This window comes from Corylus avellana, chromosome ca6 (assembly GCF_901000735.1).
Source record: "Corylus avellana chromosome ca6, CavTom2PMs-1.0".
NCBI classification, from domain to species: domain Eukaryota; kingdom Viridiplantae; phylum Streptophyta; class Magnoliopsida; order Fagales; family Betulaceae; genus Corylus; species Corylus avellana.
Window position 1 is genome coordinate 29,058,106 of NC_081546.1, and position 15,113 is coordinate 29,073,218.

The window sequence follows — 15,113 nt, forward strand, 5'->3', positions numbered from 1 at the left end:
TTCTTTGTCACAACTATAGACCCTTGTCTCTAATTTTGTGATTTTCGGCCAATGGTATAACTATGGGGCAAGAAAGCGACTCACATGTGTTTTAATAGTTTTTCCAAATTATTGATCTTTAATTTGCCTTGCCGTACCCTAGTTTGCTTCAATTGTTGCCACCATACAACAACTCTTCTCCAAAATGTGTTTACCACCATAGAGACTCGTCGTTCATTGGGCACCCCCTTGAAGTCTAGAACTTCTTCAATAGTAACCACCCAATCAAGGAACTCTTCGGGTTGCAAGCAACCTTGGAATTCCAGGATGTCGAGCTTGACATCTACTTCCCATGGAATAGCATGAGCTTTTGTAGTAGGAAATTTCCTCTTCGCTCCGCACCCTGCAAAAGGATTGACATGTTCACTCTCAACGATAAATTTTTCTTCCGCCCGTGTACCGCAATCTCGGTTAACGATGACGAACATTCAGACCACCCATGTTGGCCAAGTGATCAGTAGGGACTCCGTGTTGGGTGCACACCCACTCCCTCTTCTACACTGCTATACCACTAAACCTCTCCTCCATGTGCTGCAAACGAATCGATGGTTGCTTCTTATATGCTGCTTCCATGTGCACGTACACTTCGTTCATATCTGCACAACAATTACCCCTCCCCATTCATGGAAAGTAACTTGGGCTCTGATGCCAACTGATGCAGCGTGACTTAGAAGGCTGCAGCGAAGAACAACAATAAAGAACGGATATGTATTTCCAGATCTTGATTATATCAAAGCATTTAAAAAATCTTCTCTATAACGCTAGATACTCTCTAGGTGTTGAAGGGAAAATAGAAGAACGCTCAACTATGAGACTTCTTATTAAACAAAACTCAATCATAAACAACAATTGCGTTCTATGGTCTATAAAATATGTATTTATAGGCCCCCAAACCCTAAACCTAATAAAAGTACGAAACTAAATCGAATTGAAACTCTATAGTGCCCGTCCGGTTGGAACTTAAGCCCGTCCGAACGGCCATGGATATAAAACATAAAAAACATGAAAATAACATAAGCGTCCGGATGGTCTCCGAACGAGGACTTCAGACGAGGCTCTCGGGTTTAGGCCCGACCGGACAGGCTGCAGACAAGCTTGCAAACGAGGCTTGCCAATCTACATCATATGTGCTCCTCCGTTGCTGCTTATGGTGGGGCGGCTTTTGTTGTCTTTAGTTTTTAGTGTTTTTTTTTTTTTTTTGCTTTTGCTTTGATTTTTATTTTTGTTCTTGTTGTCATGTTCTTTAGGTCAAGGACATGTGTTTTCTCTTCACCTTTGGGCTGAGGAGGAGTATATCAGCGTGGGGGATTATCTCTCACGTCCGAACAATAAGATTTGAAAAAATGGCTACCTATGTCTTAAATCTAGTCTACTTAGAACAGATCTATTTCTTAATTGAAGTGATACATGAGTTAGTGGAAGCTGATATAGATAATATTTGATTGTAAGATTTTCTAATTGTATATATGACTTTGTAATTTCATAACTTTTGGCTATGTTATATCAAAGTTATATGGTATGTGATGTTAGAGTTGTTATGCTTTTGATTTTTTATCAATAAAATCATAAAGATTTCCGTTAGAAAAGAAGGACAAAAAAAAAAAAGGGAAGAGATTTAAGAGAAGATGATACTATTATTCATACATAATTAAAAAAGAAAGAAAAAAGAAATGAGATTTAAGAGAAGATAATACTAGTATTCATACATAATTAAGAGAAGAGCTGTTATGCCCTAATTCCTGCCGTCTGTATTGGCCTAAGCGCATATATACGCTACTTTCATTCATGTACTGACCGACTTTTATTACCTTAATCACCCAACAAATAATTATGTTTTGCTCTTAATTCCTGCTTGGCCGGTCGATCTTTACTCAGTCAATTGGGTCGGATTCACAGAAAGAGAGCCAATTGTTTTGACAAGGTGCTCATTCTCTTCATTACCGTCCATTGCTTTTTCAGTCCGCCAAGAACAAATTCGTTTCTGGAAATAATGCAATTTCAGACAAACAGAAACAGAGGATTTCATTTTCTTTTATGGAATCTTTGGGACCAACTCTGCAAAAGCTGATACTAAAAGTTTGTTAATTTAGAAGATGGAAGGAATCTTGCTTTCTCCAAGCCTATCTATAAGAAGATAGAAGGATAGTCTTGTTCGTATCTTGTGGCCAAGCCTATCATTTCGTACGTCATGCACACAAGGAAGCCTGACTCAGCCACAGATTCGTCACGGTCCTAGCTACAATGGCGGTCATGATTAATGGAACAAGAATTATTATTAATCAATCATATCAGATAATTTTAGTAGCGAGTAAATTACTACAAGAGGGCTGGCGAAGGGTAAAAAGGAAATCCTATATATATACGCTTGCAGTCTCTTCTCAAACCTCCAAGCTAGCAATACCTCTCATACCCTATAAGCCTATCGCAAGCAAGAGCCTACTGCCTCGCCTTCCCTTCAATGGCTTTATTTAATCAATTTCGTAAGTGCATGCATCTTCGATTATTCTAACTTATTATTTATGTTTAAGTCTAATTTACTTGTAAGACATGGGTCTGTCATGCATGAATGGAAAATAAGAAAGAAAGAAAGAAAGAAAGAAAAAAAAAAAAAATATATATATATATATATATATATATATATATATATATATATATATATATATGTTGGTTACTTTGTTGAACCACCTCTAAAGGTCTTCGAACCATTATGAGGCTTCACGGCCTTAATGGTGGTTCAGCCGCGTCTTATAGCCAGCTTGGAGTGATTGTTGATGTTTTAAGGTAATTATTAGGTGTTTTAGAGTCTTTTCGCTATCTATGAAATATTGATGTGTCGGGCATGTAATTGGAATGTGTAAAATAAGAGTTTTACCCCATTCTAATTGAAATTAGACTCTTTTAATTTGAATTTGTAAGTCTTCATCATTGTAACTTGTAATTCTTATTGTTGTTGCACTTTCTCTAGGATGTGTGCCACTGGCACCTACACCAACACCAGATTTCACCAGCACCATAAACATCACTAGCAGCAACACCCAAAGCGGCAACGCCGCCTCCGGCAATGCCACCAGGACCAACTTCACTGCCGTCGACTTGTCTGGCAGCAACTTAACTGGGGCTAACACCGAAGGCCGCAGCGTTGGCGTCAGCTACGTCACCAGTAGCAACACCACCGGCATCAACATGTTCCGTTACTAGTTGGTTCAGCTTCCATTATCAACAAAAAGGAAAATAATACGTATGTTGCATTTTTAAGCTTGTACTATCCATGATAAGGTCAATTATCAAATGTGTTATAAGGCCAATAATCAGGTGCGCATGTATTTGTAACATAGAAGTTTGTTTTATGAACAGTAATGCCTATAATCAGATATAAGTCGTGTTAAGAAGCTTGTACTATCTACATATAACTAGCTCATAACCCACGCTATGCGCGAGATTCTTTATTATAATTTAATTTCAAGATTTAAAAACATTTTAATTTACTTTTGTTTATAGGTTAAAAAATAACAGCTTTTAAGAAATCTATTACACATTTTTCAATAAAAAGACTTATTAAAGGTTTTACGCCAATACATTACTGCACATAATGACACAAAACAAATATATAAATCAACCAAAAAAAAAATTACTATCATAAAATCCAATTTTAGTTTAATCCATATAAATTAAAACATGTTAAAATCTTTGTTCTCATAGCTGTAATTTAAAATGAAAAGAAGTATAAAGAAAAAAAAAATAGCAAGTAGAAAACTTAGATTTTGATTATCAAAGCATAAAAAAATAGAACCACAAAAAATAAAGACAAATAAACAGAAAACAAAAAATACAAATTCTATTTTTATGTATGAAAATGCTTAGAAAATGACACCTATTGAAAATGTTGCATGCTACTTATATGTTCCATGCGTCAAGAAACTGATGAAGGCGGAAGAGTACATATATAAGTGCATGCTGCATGCATATGCGCATCGTTGTCTGAATTTCTGTCGTCCGCGTGCATTATAATGTGCCCTTTTATTCGGTGAGTGAAATCTTAATTAATTTGATTATTACTATTTCACTTATTCAGCAACAAAGGTTTTGACCCATCATTATTGAAGAATAACTCTTCCAATCTAAATTTGTTAATCTTCATCATTCTAACTTGAAATTCTTATTGCTTTGGCAGCTTGGCCGGTCCATGGGATAATGCATGATGATCAGTAGAAGCTTGCATGGGATAACGACATTAAGACCAGCCGTAATCAAATATGTCGTACGTATTTAGAAGCTTGTATTATCCACAATAAGGCCGATTATCAGATGTATTATAAGGCTAATAATCAGACCCAGCGTGTGTTTGTAACATACAAGCTTGTATTATATATCAACAATAAGGCCTGTAATAAGATACGTTGTCTTAAGTATTATCTACGTGCAATAAGGCCAGTTATGAAATATGGTGTGTTGTAAGGCCAATAATAAGATGTGTTGTATTTTCTTGTATCATGTTTCAGACGACATGCGTTACAGCTTATGTTTATAGTTTTTGCTTAATTTTGTGACTAGGATTGGGTTAGTCTGTGATTTGTGTCAGCTTGCAGACAATGGCTCTCTTTATATTCATTAAAAAGGCTAGCTTTCCTTATAAAAGACAAAAAAAAAAAAAAAAAAATCAAATTCAAACAATTTGAACTTTTTAAAAAAATGAAAACAGTTATATATATATAAATTCTAAATTTGAAAACTTAAATCCAAAGCTTATATAGATGTTTTCATGTCTTTTTGGTCCAAAGCAGCATAGATGTGAAATACATATGAAAGCAAACAAAAATCATGTTGAAAGTTTAACCTATGAGAATAACTTTTATAAGTACATTGCATAAACCAGCAGGTTTTTTGTGGTCTCCAATAATAATAAGCCATATCAGCTTTTTTTTTTTTGATGAATAAGCATCTTCATTAAGAGCAAAACAAACCAAATACAAAGTATCACCATATACAAGCCCTACAAAAGGCCAAAATCAAAACCTCACAGAGGCTGAACACCAACAAAACACATTACAATGCTGTAAAACATACTAACCGCAGACCAAAATAACCAATATTAACAAAGCAAGTCTGCTGGTATGTTCCATAAAGAACAAAGCATAAGGTTTTCACCAGTTTTAGAAAACTTCCCTTTCCCAATTACTCTAGTTCTGACTTCCCACAGAATTTTCTTCAACAATTGCTCCTCTGTTTTGGGATGTCCTGCATGCCTGACTTCATTTCTATTGCACCAGATGTTGTAAACAGCAGACCCCAAAGCCAAACGACAAAGCACAGCTTTAAAGGTCTTATTACCCCATTCACTGCATCCCATTTGCAAAACCTCCTCCCATATTGTAGGAGAATTTGCTATTCTGCACCTAGACAAGCAGAACCTCCATATTCTATAGCTGAATCAACACCAGTAGAAGCAGCCATGAGCCTAGAAAATACTTCCATAGCTAAGCCACATCAGCTTTGAACACCAAAGCAAGCAATTTAAATGAAAAACACTGGATCACAACCAAAATAAAAGAGATCTGAAGCCCATCACCCTCTAGGCCTTCTACAACGAAAACTTACTAGCAGTTGTGATACAGAAGGAGTAACTTCTGAATCTCAGAGAAAAAAAATAAAATAAAAAATAAAAAAAGCAAGAGACCAATGTTTTCAGAGCACAACAATTTCACATTGCTGTGATGGTGGAAGCAGAGGAACGGAGGCAGTGGGGTGGTGTTCTTGAGAGGGCAATGAGTTTTAGATCTCTGGTTCTTTAGGTTGATGGTATGTGTGATCTGGTGTGGCCGATCGATCTTTACTCATTCAATTGGGTCGGATTTACAGAAAGAGAGCCAATCGTTTTGACAAGGTGCCCATTCTCTTCATTACTGTCCATTGCTTTTTCAGTGCGCCAAGAACAAATTCGTTTCTGGAAATAATGCAATTCCATACAAACAAAAAAACGAGGATTGCATTTCTTTTATGGAATCTTTGGGGCCAACTCTGCAAAAGCTGATACTAAAGTCTGTTAATTTAGAAGATGGAAGGAATCTTGCTTTCTCCAAGCCTATCTATAAGAAGATAGAAGGATAGTCTTGTTCGTATCTTGTGGCCAAGCCTATCATTTCGTACGTCATGCACACATTATGGAAGCCTGACGCAGCCACAGATTCGTCATGATCCTAGCTACAATGGCGGTCATGATTAATGGGACAACTATTATCATTAATCAATCATACCAGATAATTTTAGTAGCAAGTAAATTACTACAAGAGAGCTGGCGAAGGGTAAAAAGGAAAGCCTATATATACACGCTTGCACTCTTTTCTCAAACCTCCAAACTAGCAATACCTCTCATAGTCTATAAGCCTATCGCAAGCTCTTCTACTGCGTCGCCTTCCCTTCAATGGCTTTAATATTTAATCAACTTCGTAAGTGCATGCATCTTCGATCATTCTAACTTATTATTTATGTTTAAATCTAATTTACTTGTAAGGCATGAGTCTATCATGCATGAATGGAAAAGAAGAAAGAAGACATTATATATATATATATATATATATATATATATATATATATATATATTTGGTCATTTAGTTGAACCACTTCTAAAGGCCTTCGAACCATTATGAGGCTTCAAAGCCTTAATGGTGGTTCGCCGCCTCTTATAGCCAGCTTGGGGTTATTGTTGATGTTTTAAGGTAATTATTAGGTGTGCTCGTCTTTTTGCTATCTATGAAATGTTGATGTGTCGGCAAGTAATTAGAATGTTTAAAATAAGAGTTTTACCCCATTCTAATAGAAATTAGAGTACTCTTCCAATTTGAATTTGTAAGTCGTCATCATTCTAACTTGTAATTCTTATTGTTGTCGCACTTTCTCTAGGATGTTTGCCACAAGCACCCGCACCGGCACCGGCACCAGCACTAGCACCAGCACCGGCTTCGACCGACACCAGAAACATCACCAGCGGCAACACCCAAAGCGGCAACGCCACCGCCGGCAATGCCACTAACACCAACTTCACTGCCGTCGACTTCTCCAAAACCAACTTAACCGGCGTCAACACCCAAGGCAGCAACGTTGGCATTGGCAAGTTCACCAGCGGCGACTTCTCCGGCTGCAACTTCACCAACGGCAACACCACCAACAGCTACACTACCGCCGGCAACGCCACCACCGGCAACACCACCGGTGCCAACATGTTCCGTTACTAGTTGGTCAAGCTTCCATTATAAACAAAAAGGAAAATAATTCCTATGTTGCATTTAGAAGCTTGTACTATCCACGATAAGGCCAGGCCAATTATCATATGTGTTAGATGTGTGTGTACTTCTAATATAGAAGTTTGTTTTATGAACAATAAGGCTTGTAATCAGATATAGGTCATGTTAAGAAGCATGTATGATCTACGATAAAGCCAATTATCAAATATGGTGTGTTGTAAGGCCAAAAATCAGATATGTTGTATTATTTGGAACATATATTGGAGCTTGTATTACGGATAATAAGGGTAATAATCAGATAAGTTGTGCTATTTGTAACATAGAAACTTGTATTGGAAACGATAAAGCCAATAATCAAATAACTTGTACGATTTGTAAATATTGTGCTATCAAGAATAAGAACAATATTATTCACCCATAAAAGTTCACACTGGGGTTTCAGCTAAGGCACAATCCTAGGCTATAAAAGTACTTGCCGGAATTTGGTTGGGCTCCACTGAACGTACGTTGAGCAAACTCGTGCAAATTTAGTTGAAAATATTTTGTTCCTAATGTCGATGCTTTCCTAAATAAATTCTTTGTTTCAAGTAGTGACGAGAAAACAAAACATAAAATGTTTTTTTGAAAATTTTGTCTTTTAATATCTTGGGTAGACCATATATGATAATTATGATCTATTTAAGTATTAGATTTTTACATTAAAACTTATAGGTGATTGTCGTTGGGATTATACCAAACATTCTCACAAACCAAAATTATATTTTTTATGGTGTAATAACATAGGCAACCCCTCATTTGCTTACAACAAATACATGTTTATTTATGCATATGAATAATAGCTCATTTCGTACTCGATTGTGAAGTTTACTTACTAAGTCTTAGACTTACGCATCATTTACGGCTTGTCAGATTGTTTATTTTAGGAAGACCCATTTTTAAAGGATGAATGTTAGGAGTCTGGTTTGCAGTTCTAGGTTTGATTAAAGTAACTATATTTAAATTAGTCGCACCAAGCCTGTCCATTGAAATTAGTAACTATATTTTCTACTCAGTTCCCATGCGCCGGATACCACTTTCAGCGCGCCCACGCCCCTCCTCGAAGCGCTTCTCATCTCAGAAATAGTGCCAATATATAGATCATGGACCGATGAGTCCAGATCCGCCAAGATCCGGCTTATCAGACATATTACTCACCGCCACGTGCCATCCGGAATTATAAATAAATAAATAAGGATCCAACCTTTTTAACCCGGTCTATCCGGGTCAGTTTTCTTTTCTTTCACTTTTTTTTTTTTTTTGGGGGGGGGGGGTCTATGGCCCTTGTATCGAGCCCACTTTCAAGGTCCGATACACTTTAGTGATTCTCCAGCCAAATGCTTGGCCCAGTCCACTATCCTAGCCTTCTGCCACTAGCAATTGCCGCTAGCAGCTGCTGTCACCTGATGCCGCCGTACCGTCCAGCCGCCCATCTTCAGCCACATTTTCTGGCCAAAAAAAAAAAAAAAAAGATGAAGAAGAAGAAGAAAGAAAGAAAGAAAGAAAGAAAACAAAGAAGAAAGAAAGAATCGGTTAAGAAAAGAAAATAAAATAAAATAGCCCAAAGAGGCATGTTGGCCCAAGTGGCAAAAAAAAAAAAAAAAATTCAAAAGAAGTCATAGTTGCCCGTATCTTTCGGCTCTTAATTTGTTGGCCCCATTCATTTGGTCTTTTATTGGTCCTTTGTTGACCTATACCTATTTTCGGCCCATTGTTGGCCCATTATTTGGTGGTCTATTGTTATGTTTAACACAGACCCATATTTTGGTTTTTGTGCTATTGTTTAAAATCCTGGCCTGGCCTTTGTGGTATTGTTTAAAACCCAAGCTCTTTTTAGCCCATAGTTGGCTTCCTTTTAAGGCTCATGTTTTGGCCCATTCTGGCCAAAAGTTGCCGATGTTGAAATCTCGACCAAAATAGCCGAAGTTCACAACTGTCGATGTTTCCAATTTCGGCACCATCAACTCTAGCCACCTCCCTCAGCCGCCATTGCCTCCAATGAGTTTCCGGCCACCATCTCGGTTTCCGTCACTAATCAAGAAATAAACTCAAGATTTTACAAGTCTATACCTTGAGTTAGAGAGGAATGTTAGAGAATATTTGGGCTTGTCCCATATTGCAAATGTATGAGAATCTCTCTCTTTTTAGTTTCTATGTATTGAGGCCTCCTATGTACTATCGTGGGAGTAATTATACGAGGATGGAGTAATTATATTATAATGAAAAGCATCTTGATCAGCAAAACATAATGGAACCCAAAATAATAATAATGACTTAAAATATGGCTGTATGTATGTGGTTGGAGTATTATATTTATATATAGAGTTAATTAGTCAACTTGATATCAGCAAAACTTGATCGATGGAATTCAAAATGAAAAACGCGCGTGTCATAATTCATTAATTACTTAAAACTAAGATGGTGTTGGTACCAGAACTATTAATTTTTATAGTCAACCCAAATTAATTAATAAAGTATATACGTGTCAAAATTGATTAATTGCAGTTAGTTAAAAATACCCAACATGCATCGATCGTCGTACTACTTTGTGGCTATATGTTCATGTGGTTGGATATATGGATGGAGTATTGTTTATTTACAATTAATCAATCATGTTGATCACCCAGCCCAAATAAGTTGATGTTATCCAAAATAATCAAGAACGTGTCAATATTCAATATATGTATTATATATATATTTGGCTGTGTGTACATATGTCATCAGTGCATGTGGTTGGATGGAGATTTCAAAAAATTCATTTCACTTCAAATCAATATGGATCATATTATCATCAATATTTCGTTTTTCTTCATTTAACGGTTTTGATGGTGGTACCTCACTTAAAATTTAAATAATATTTTAACATTTTCCTTTAATAAATAAGGTTCAACACATGAATGAAATATTTAATTGAAAAAAGAGAGGTAAATGATAGCTGTTACTGTATGCATTAGGGAACCAAAGTTATACCAGAGGTCGTTAAGGATGCACAAACCCTATCAAGAGGGAGTTAATTAAGGGCTCGAACCAAACATACATAGGATGATCGATGAGTTCTTTTCCAGATTGTGGTATTTTTATGGTTTTTATTTTTGTTATAACTATTTTCAGAGTTGTATTGAGGTTTAAATTGTGGCTCATATCATTGTATTACTTCCGCATTCTGCTATTTCTTGTTCTTTGGTAGGTACGTATTTAGGTAAGTCTTTCCCACTTAACTACTAGTTTGAAATTCAGCTTGAAACTTTCCAAGGTGATTTTTTTTTTTTTTTAAATTAATTATGGTGCATGTGCTGCAAATTGATGATCTTTTTTTTTTTTTTTTTTTGACATGTCCGCACAAGAGGGGCGAGGGAGATTCAAACTAGTAGCTTCCGATTCATTAAGCGTGGTCTTAGTTGATTGAGCTACCTCTTGAGACAAATTGATGACCCCTTTAAGTTTATTTATATATGTAAATATGTCTTTGGAGGTGTGTCTATTTTAATGATTAGTTTAATTAAATTTCGATGGCTTTACATGCCTCCCTGCAGTGGAGCCTTCATGCATTGAATCCCTATAATTAATTGGAGTCTTCATGTGTCGGATAGCTGTTAATGGAAGCGTTAGTACTGGGGCTAGCTAACTGACTTATACAATGAGCCAAATTAATTTGAATCCGTATAAACTTATTGGAATCAATATATATAGAGACAGACTTATTTATCTTTGATTGCCATGTTGCATATAGAGATGGACTTAATTATTGGAATATATATATATATATATATATATATATATATATATATATATATATATATATATATATATATATATATATATATTGTGTGTGTGTGTGTGAGAGAGGTCGAAATTCACAACTTACGGGACCACGTTTTGGCTGTATATGCACGTGGTTGGAGTATTACAATTAATCATCTTGATCAGCAAAACTTGAAGGAATCCAAATTAATAATAACATCGTGACAGTATCCATTAATAGTTACTTAAAAAAAAAAAAAAAAATCAAGAATTCCCAATTGAACCCAATTAATGGAATCCGTAAAAACTTATTGGAATTAATATAGAGATATGTAGACTTAATGATCTTTGGTATATTGAATGACTTAATAGAATATATATAGTTTTTTTTTTTTTTTTCTATTTGTGGGAGAGTTGTGGGAGAGGTCTAAACCATAACTGGAGTATGAAATAGATCTTCTCTATTCCACTTGAAAAAGAGAGGAAGTACCCCCATATGATAGATTTTGTCAATTTAAGAGCATTTAAAAAAATATGAAGTGATCCAAACCGGGACTTTGTATGATATAATTTGGATGTAACACTTAATTAATTTGTGGCAGTATGTAAATGTGCAACTGGTTGGAGTATTATGTATAATCAAATAATTAGTCATCTTGATATATATCAGCAAAAGTACTTGATGGAATCCAAATGATCAAAATTCATTAATATTACTTAAAACTTGAATATGTAGGTAATTAAATTAATAAATTACGGTCGTCCATGAGATATTGATATGGATGGGGAGTTAATTAAAAGAGGATGAGATTGTCTCCAAAAGGTAGATCAATCGGCTGAGACCACGCCTAATGAAGCGGAGGTCACTAGTTCGAATCCTCCTTCCCCTTTCTTGTGCCGATATTTCAAAAAAAAAAAAAAAAAGGATGAGATTAGAATATGCATGTGTCAAAGTAGAATTGTATTTAATAGCTAGAGTAGCGTGAATTAGGAGGATTAAGATTAGATGTTTTAAAATTAATTACGTTGGTCATTAGGTGGGTATTTTCTATCTCCCTGGCCTGCAGCTTAAGTAGTAGTGCCCCGCCGGTCGATCTTATCTCATTCAATTGAAAATAGTTAATATATATTATAATTAGTTAATTTCTAGGTGTATGCATATGTGTGCACGGTTGGCGTAAAATTATAATTAGTTAATGATGTTGATGAGAAAATTAATTAAATAAACTAATATTCAGTAATTATCTTGATGGATGAGCGGAATTAATAAATAAATCCAAATTAAGTTGATGGAATCCAAATTAATAAATAATTAAGAAACGTGGGAAACATGCATGGATTTCTTCTATTAAAAAAAGCCTTTTTGCATAAAAATATTAGTATATATAAATAGCATGAAGGTGCAATGGACAAAAATCACTGGAGCGAGCCAATTTCATCTTCTCTCTCAAATACCTACTTACCCATCATTCATCAAGATCAAGATGACTAGCAGCACTGCTGTGAATGCCGGATACTGGTATTGCAAGGGTGACTTGCAGCCGGAGAACATAGATTCCAGCCTTTTCACCCATCTTTTTGCTGCCTTTGCCGATGTCGACCCTGGCACCTACAACCTCAGGTTTCCTCCCGGGTATGAGACTCAGTTTCAATCCTTCGCAAAAACCGTGAAGAGCATCAACTCTGATGTTAAAGCCATTTTATCCATCGGTGGAGACACTGATCCTTCCATTTTTGCCAAAATCGCTAGCGATTCTAATTACTGTAAAACATTCATAGATTCCTCCATTGATGTAGCGAGGGATTTCAACTACAATGGCCCCTCAACTGGCAGTATCCCGATCAAACAACCAACCTTGCCACACTCCTCACAGAGTGGCGAGCTGCCGTGGACAAAGAGGCTGCAGCTCAGAGCACTGGCAATGCCAAGCTGCTTCTAACCGCAGCCGTCTCTGAGTCTCCACAGCATTATCCCATTCAGGCTATCGTAAATTCCTTAGATTGGATCAACGTAGTGGCCTATGACTTGAAGACCCCTCTCCCTCTTTCCTCACCCAATTTCATTGTACCGCCTGCTCCATTTTTCAATCCAAGAGGCTCTAATCTAGTTCTTAGCGTCGACGTCGTTGTCAATGTTTGGATCTATGAAGGCGTGCCGGCCAACAAATTAGTCCTCGGCCTTCCATTTCATGGCCGCAGTTGGCTTCTGCAAAATGCTGCTAACCATGAAATATTATCACCGGCTAATGGAGCTGCGACTGAAGTCGTAAGTGACCCCGTACCTTATCGACAAATCCAAGAACTTATTAAAGACAAACGTGGCGTAGAAGTGATCGATCACAACTATGTCGCACAGTATTGGTATGTTGGAACAACGTGGATTGGTTATGATGGAAAGGATATCATCTCTTCTAAGGTTACATATGCCAAGCAAAATGAATTGCTTGGTTACTTTCCATGGCATGTGGACAGCGACGACTCTGACTGGGCTCTTTCGAAGCAAGGTAATTATATTATTACTATATATATATATATACTTCTCTTTGGATTTCTACTCTTCCATATATATCCTGCAGCCTATATATATATAAAGCTAATTTTTACTCTTAATATATATATTGTCACAGCTTTCCAAGCATGGAATGGAACAAATTAATGAGGCCAATCATGAGATCGATGTCCTACGTGTTTAATTACAAGCTAGCTTATCTATCTATATTTTCCACAAATAAGGCCAATCATCATCAGTACTTGTGTACCGGCGTTGTAAGGCCAAGTATCAGTTGTGTTGTTTTGTTTCCTGGCCTCCATGCATACTGTTTGGCATTGGCGGTATCCTTAATTAATTTGTACTGTTTATTTCTTTCTGTAATCTGATCGGATGTATTCTCCATCTGTTTTTTTTTTTTTTTTTTTAATAAAATATTATTCGATCACATTTGTTATCTTTTCTTATTAAAATCAATTTCAGTACTTGAAACTTGAAACCGTCAATAAATTAATATGAACCTTTTTTATGGCTAATATACACTTAATAATATTACGCTTAAGAAAGAGAAAACAATTTTTTTTTTGAAAGTGAAGGATTATCCAAATTAATGGTTCTTAATTTAATTTGTAACTAACTATTCTAATTGCACTAGCTAGTCATAGAAGATCGAGAAGTAATAACTATGAACCTGGATTCTGCTTTATTCAAAAAAAAAAAAAAAAACTATGAACCTGGAGCCAATAAATAAAAAATATATGGAGGACGTCAAAGGAAATATAATCCTCTGATTGTCAATTAATGTTGTGCATATATGGACAGTAATGGTGCCACATCCTTGAAAGCAATGAAGAGAGAAAAAATTTTGGACCCTGTGTCTCGGTGTTTGAAAGAAAAGGAATATTAATAGGAGACAAGAGTACTTAACGGTATAAAGATTATATATATATATATATATATATATATATATATATATCAAAAATAACATGTGCCTCTCACATTTTAAAAAGAAATATGTTAATTTGTTTCGGTGTATCAAGATTTCCCAATTGAGCCCAAGTGACAACTTCCAAAATTTCCTCCAATGTGCCATACCCACATGTAAATTATTATGACCGAATTCAATACCATGACAGTTGTTGTTAACCATTTATTTTAAGGGTTAGCTTTGTTTAGATTAATTTAGCTCCATTTCATTCACCTCCAATGGCGGTGGTCCATTGGTCTCAAAGAAATATCCATGAGGTCCAGACATGTACTAGTTGGCGTAAGTTCGAATCTTTGTAATGAAAAATTACTCGTATACAAACCTGATTAGTATTAGCCACATTCAAAATCCACAGATATCTTGGTAAGGTTGAATCAAACTATATATATAGTGGCATAATGTATCCTAGCATTTTTTATAAATGCCAGGAAAAATAACAGTTTGTGGCATATTTTCAATACGCTGGAAATAAGAGAAAAATAAGCTGATCGACATATTTTTAAATACGCTAGAAATAAGAGAATACGCCAAAAAAAATTAACAACATATGCTAACAAAAAGTCACTCATTTCCTAGCGTATAT

General features: G+C 35.8%; 2 protein-coding genes across 2 annotated transcripts; both read left to right on the plus strand.

Annotated features, from left to right (window-relative positions):
* Positions 1-6,404: 6,404 nt before the first annotated feature.
* Positions 6,405-7,541, plus strand: LOC132183593 (uncharacterized). Its single transcript, XM_059596942.1, has 2 exons — positions 6,405-6,482; positions 6,937-7,541. Exons 1-2 carry the CDS (start codon positions 6,458-6,460, stop codon positions 7,266-7,268), a joined length of 357 nt encoding a protein of 118 aa, XP_059452925.1. The 5' UTR covers positions 6,405-6,457; the 3' UTR covers positions 7,269-7,541.
* A 4,997-nt stretch (positions 7,542-12,538) lies between these two features.
* Positions 12,539-14,384, plus strand: LOC132185567 (class V chitinase-like). The gene is made up of 3 exons (XM_059599327.1): positions 12,539-12,887; positions 12,929-13,558; positions 14,365-14,384. The coding sequence occupies exons 1-3, from the start codon at positions 12,539-12,541 to the stop codon at positions 14,382-14,384; spliced, it is 999 nt and encodes a 332-aa protein (XP_059455310.1).
* Positions 14,385-15,113: the final 729 nt, after the last annotated feature.

Coding starts and splice junctions, on each gene's coding strand:
- LOC132183593 (XM_059596942.1), top strand. CDS start 6,458: ATGGCTTTAATATTTAATCAACTTC. Junction 6,483..6,936: donor TTTAATATTTAATCAACTTC/GTAAGTGCATGC, acceptor CACTTTCTCTAG/GATGTTTGCCACAAGCACCC.
- LOC132185567 (XM_059599327.1), top strand. CDS start 12,539: ATGACTAGCAGCACTGCTGTGAATGCCGGATACTGGTATTGCAAGGGT. Junction 12,888..12,928: donor CAATGGCCCCTCAACTGGCA/GTATCCCGATCA, acceptor CACTCCTCACAG/AGTGGCGAGCTGCCGTGGAC. Junction 13,559..14,364: donor CTGGGCTCTTTCGAAGCAAG/GTAATTATATTA, acceptor ATATATGGACAG/TAATGGTGCCACATCCTTGA.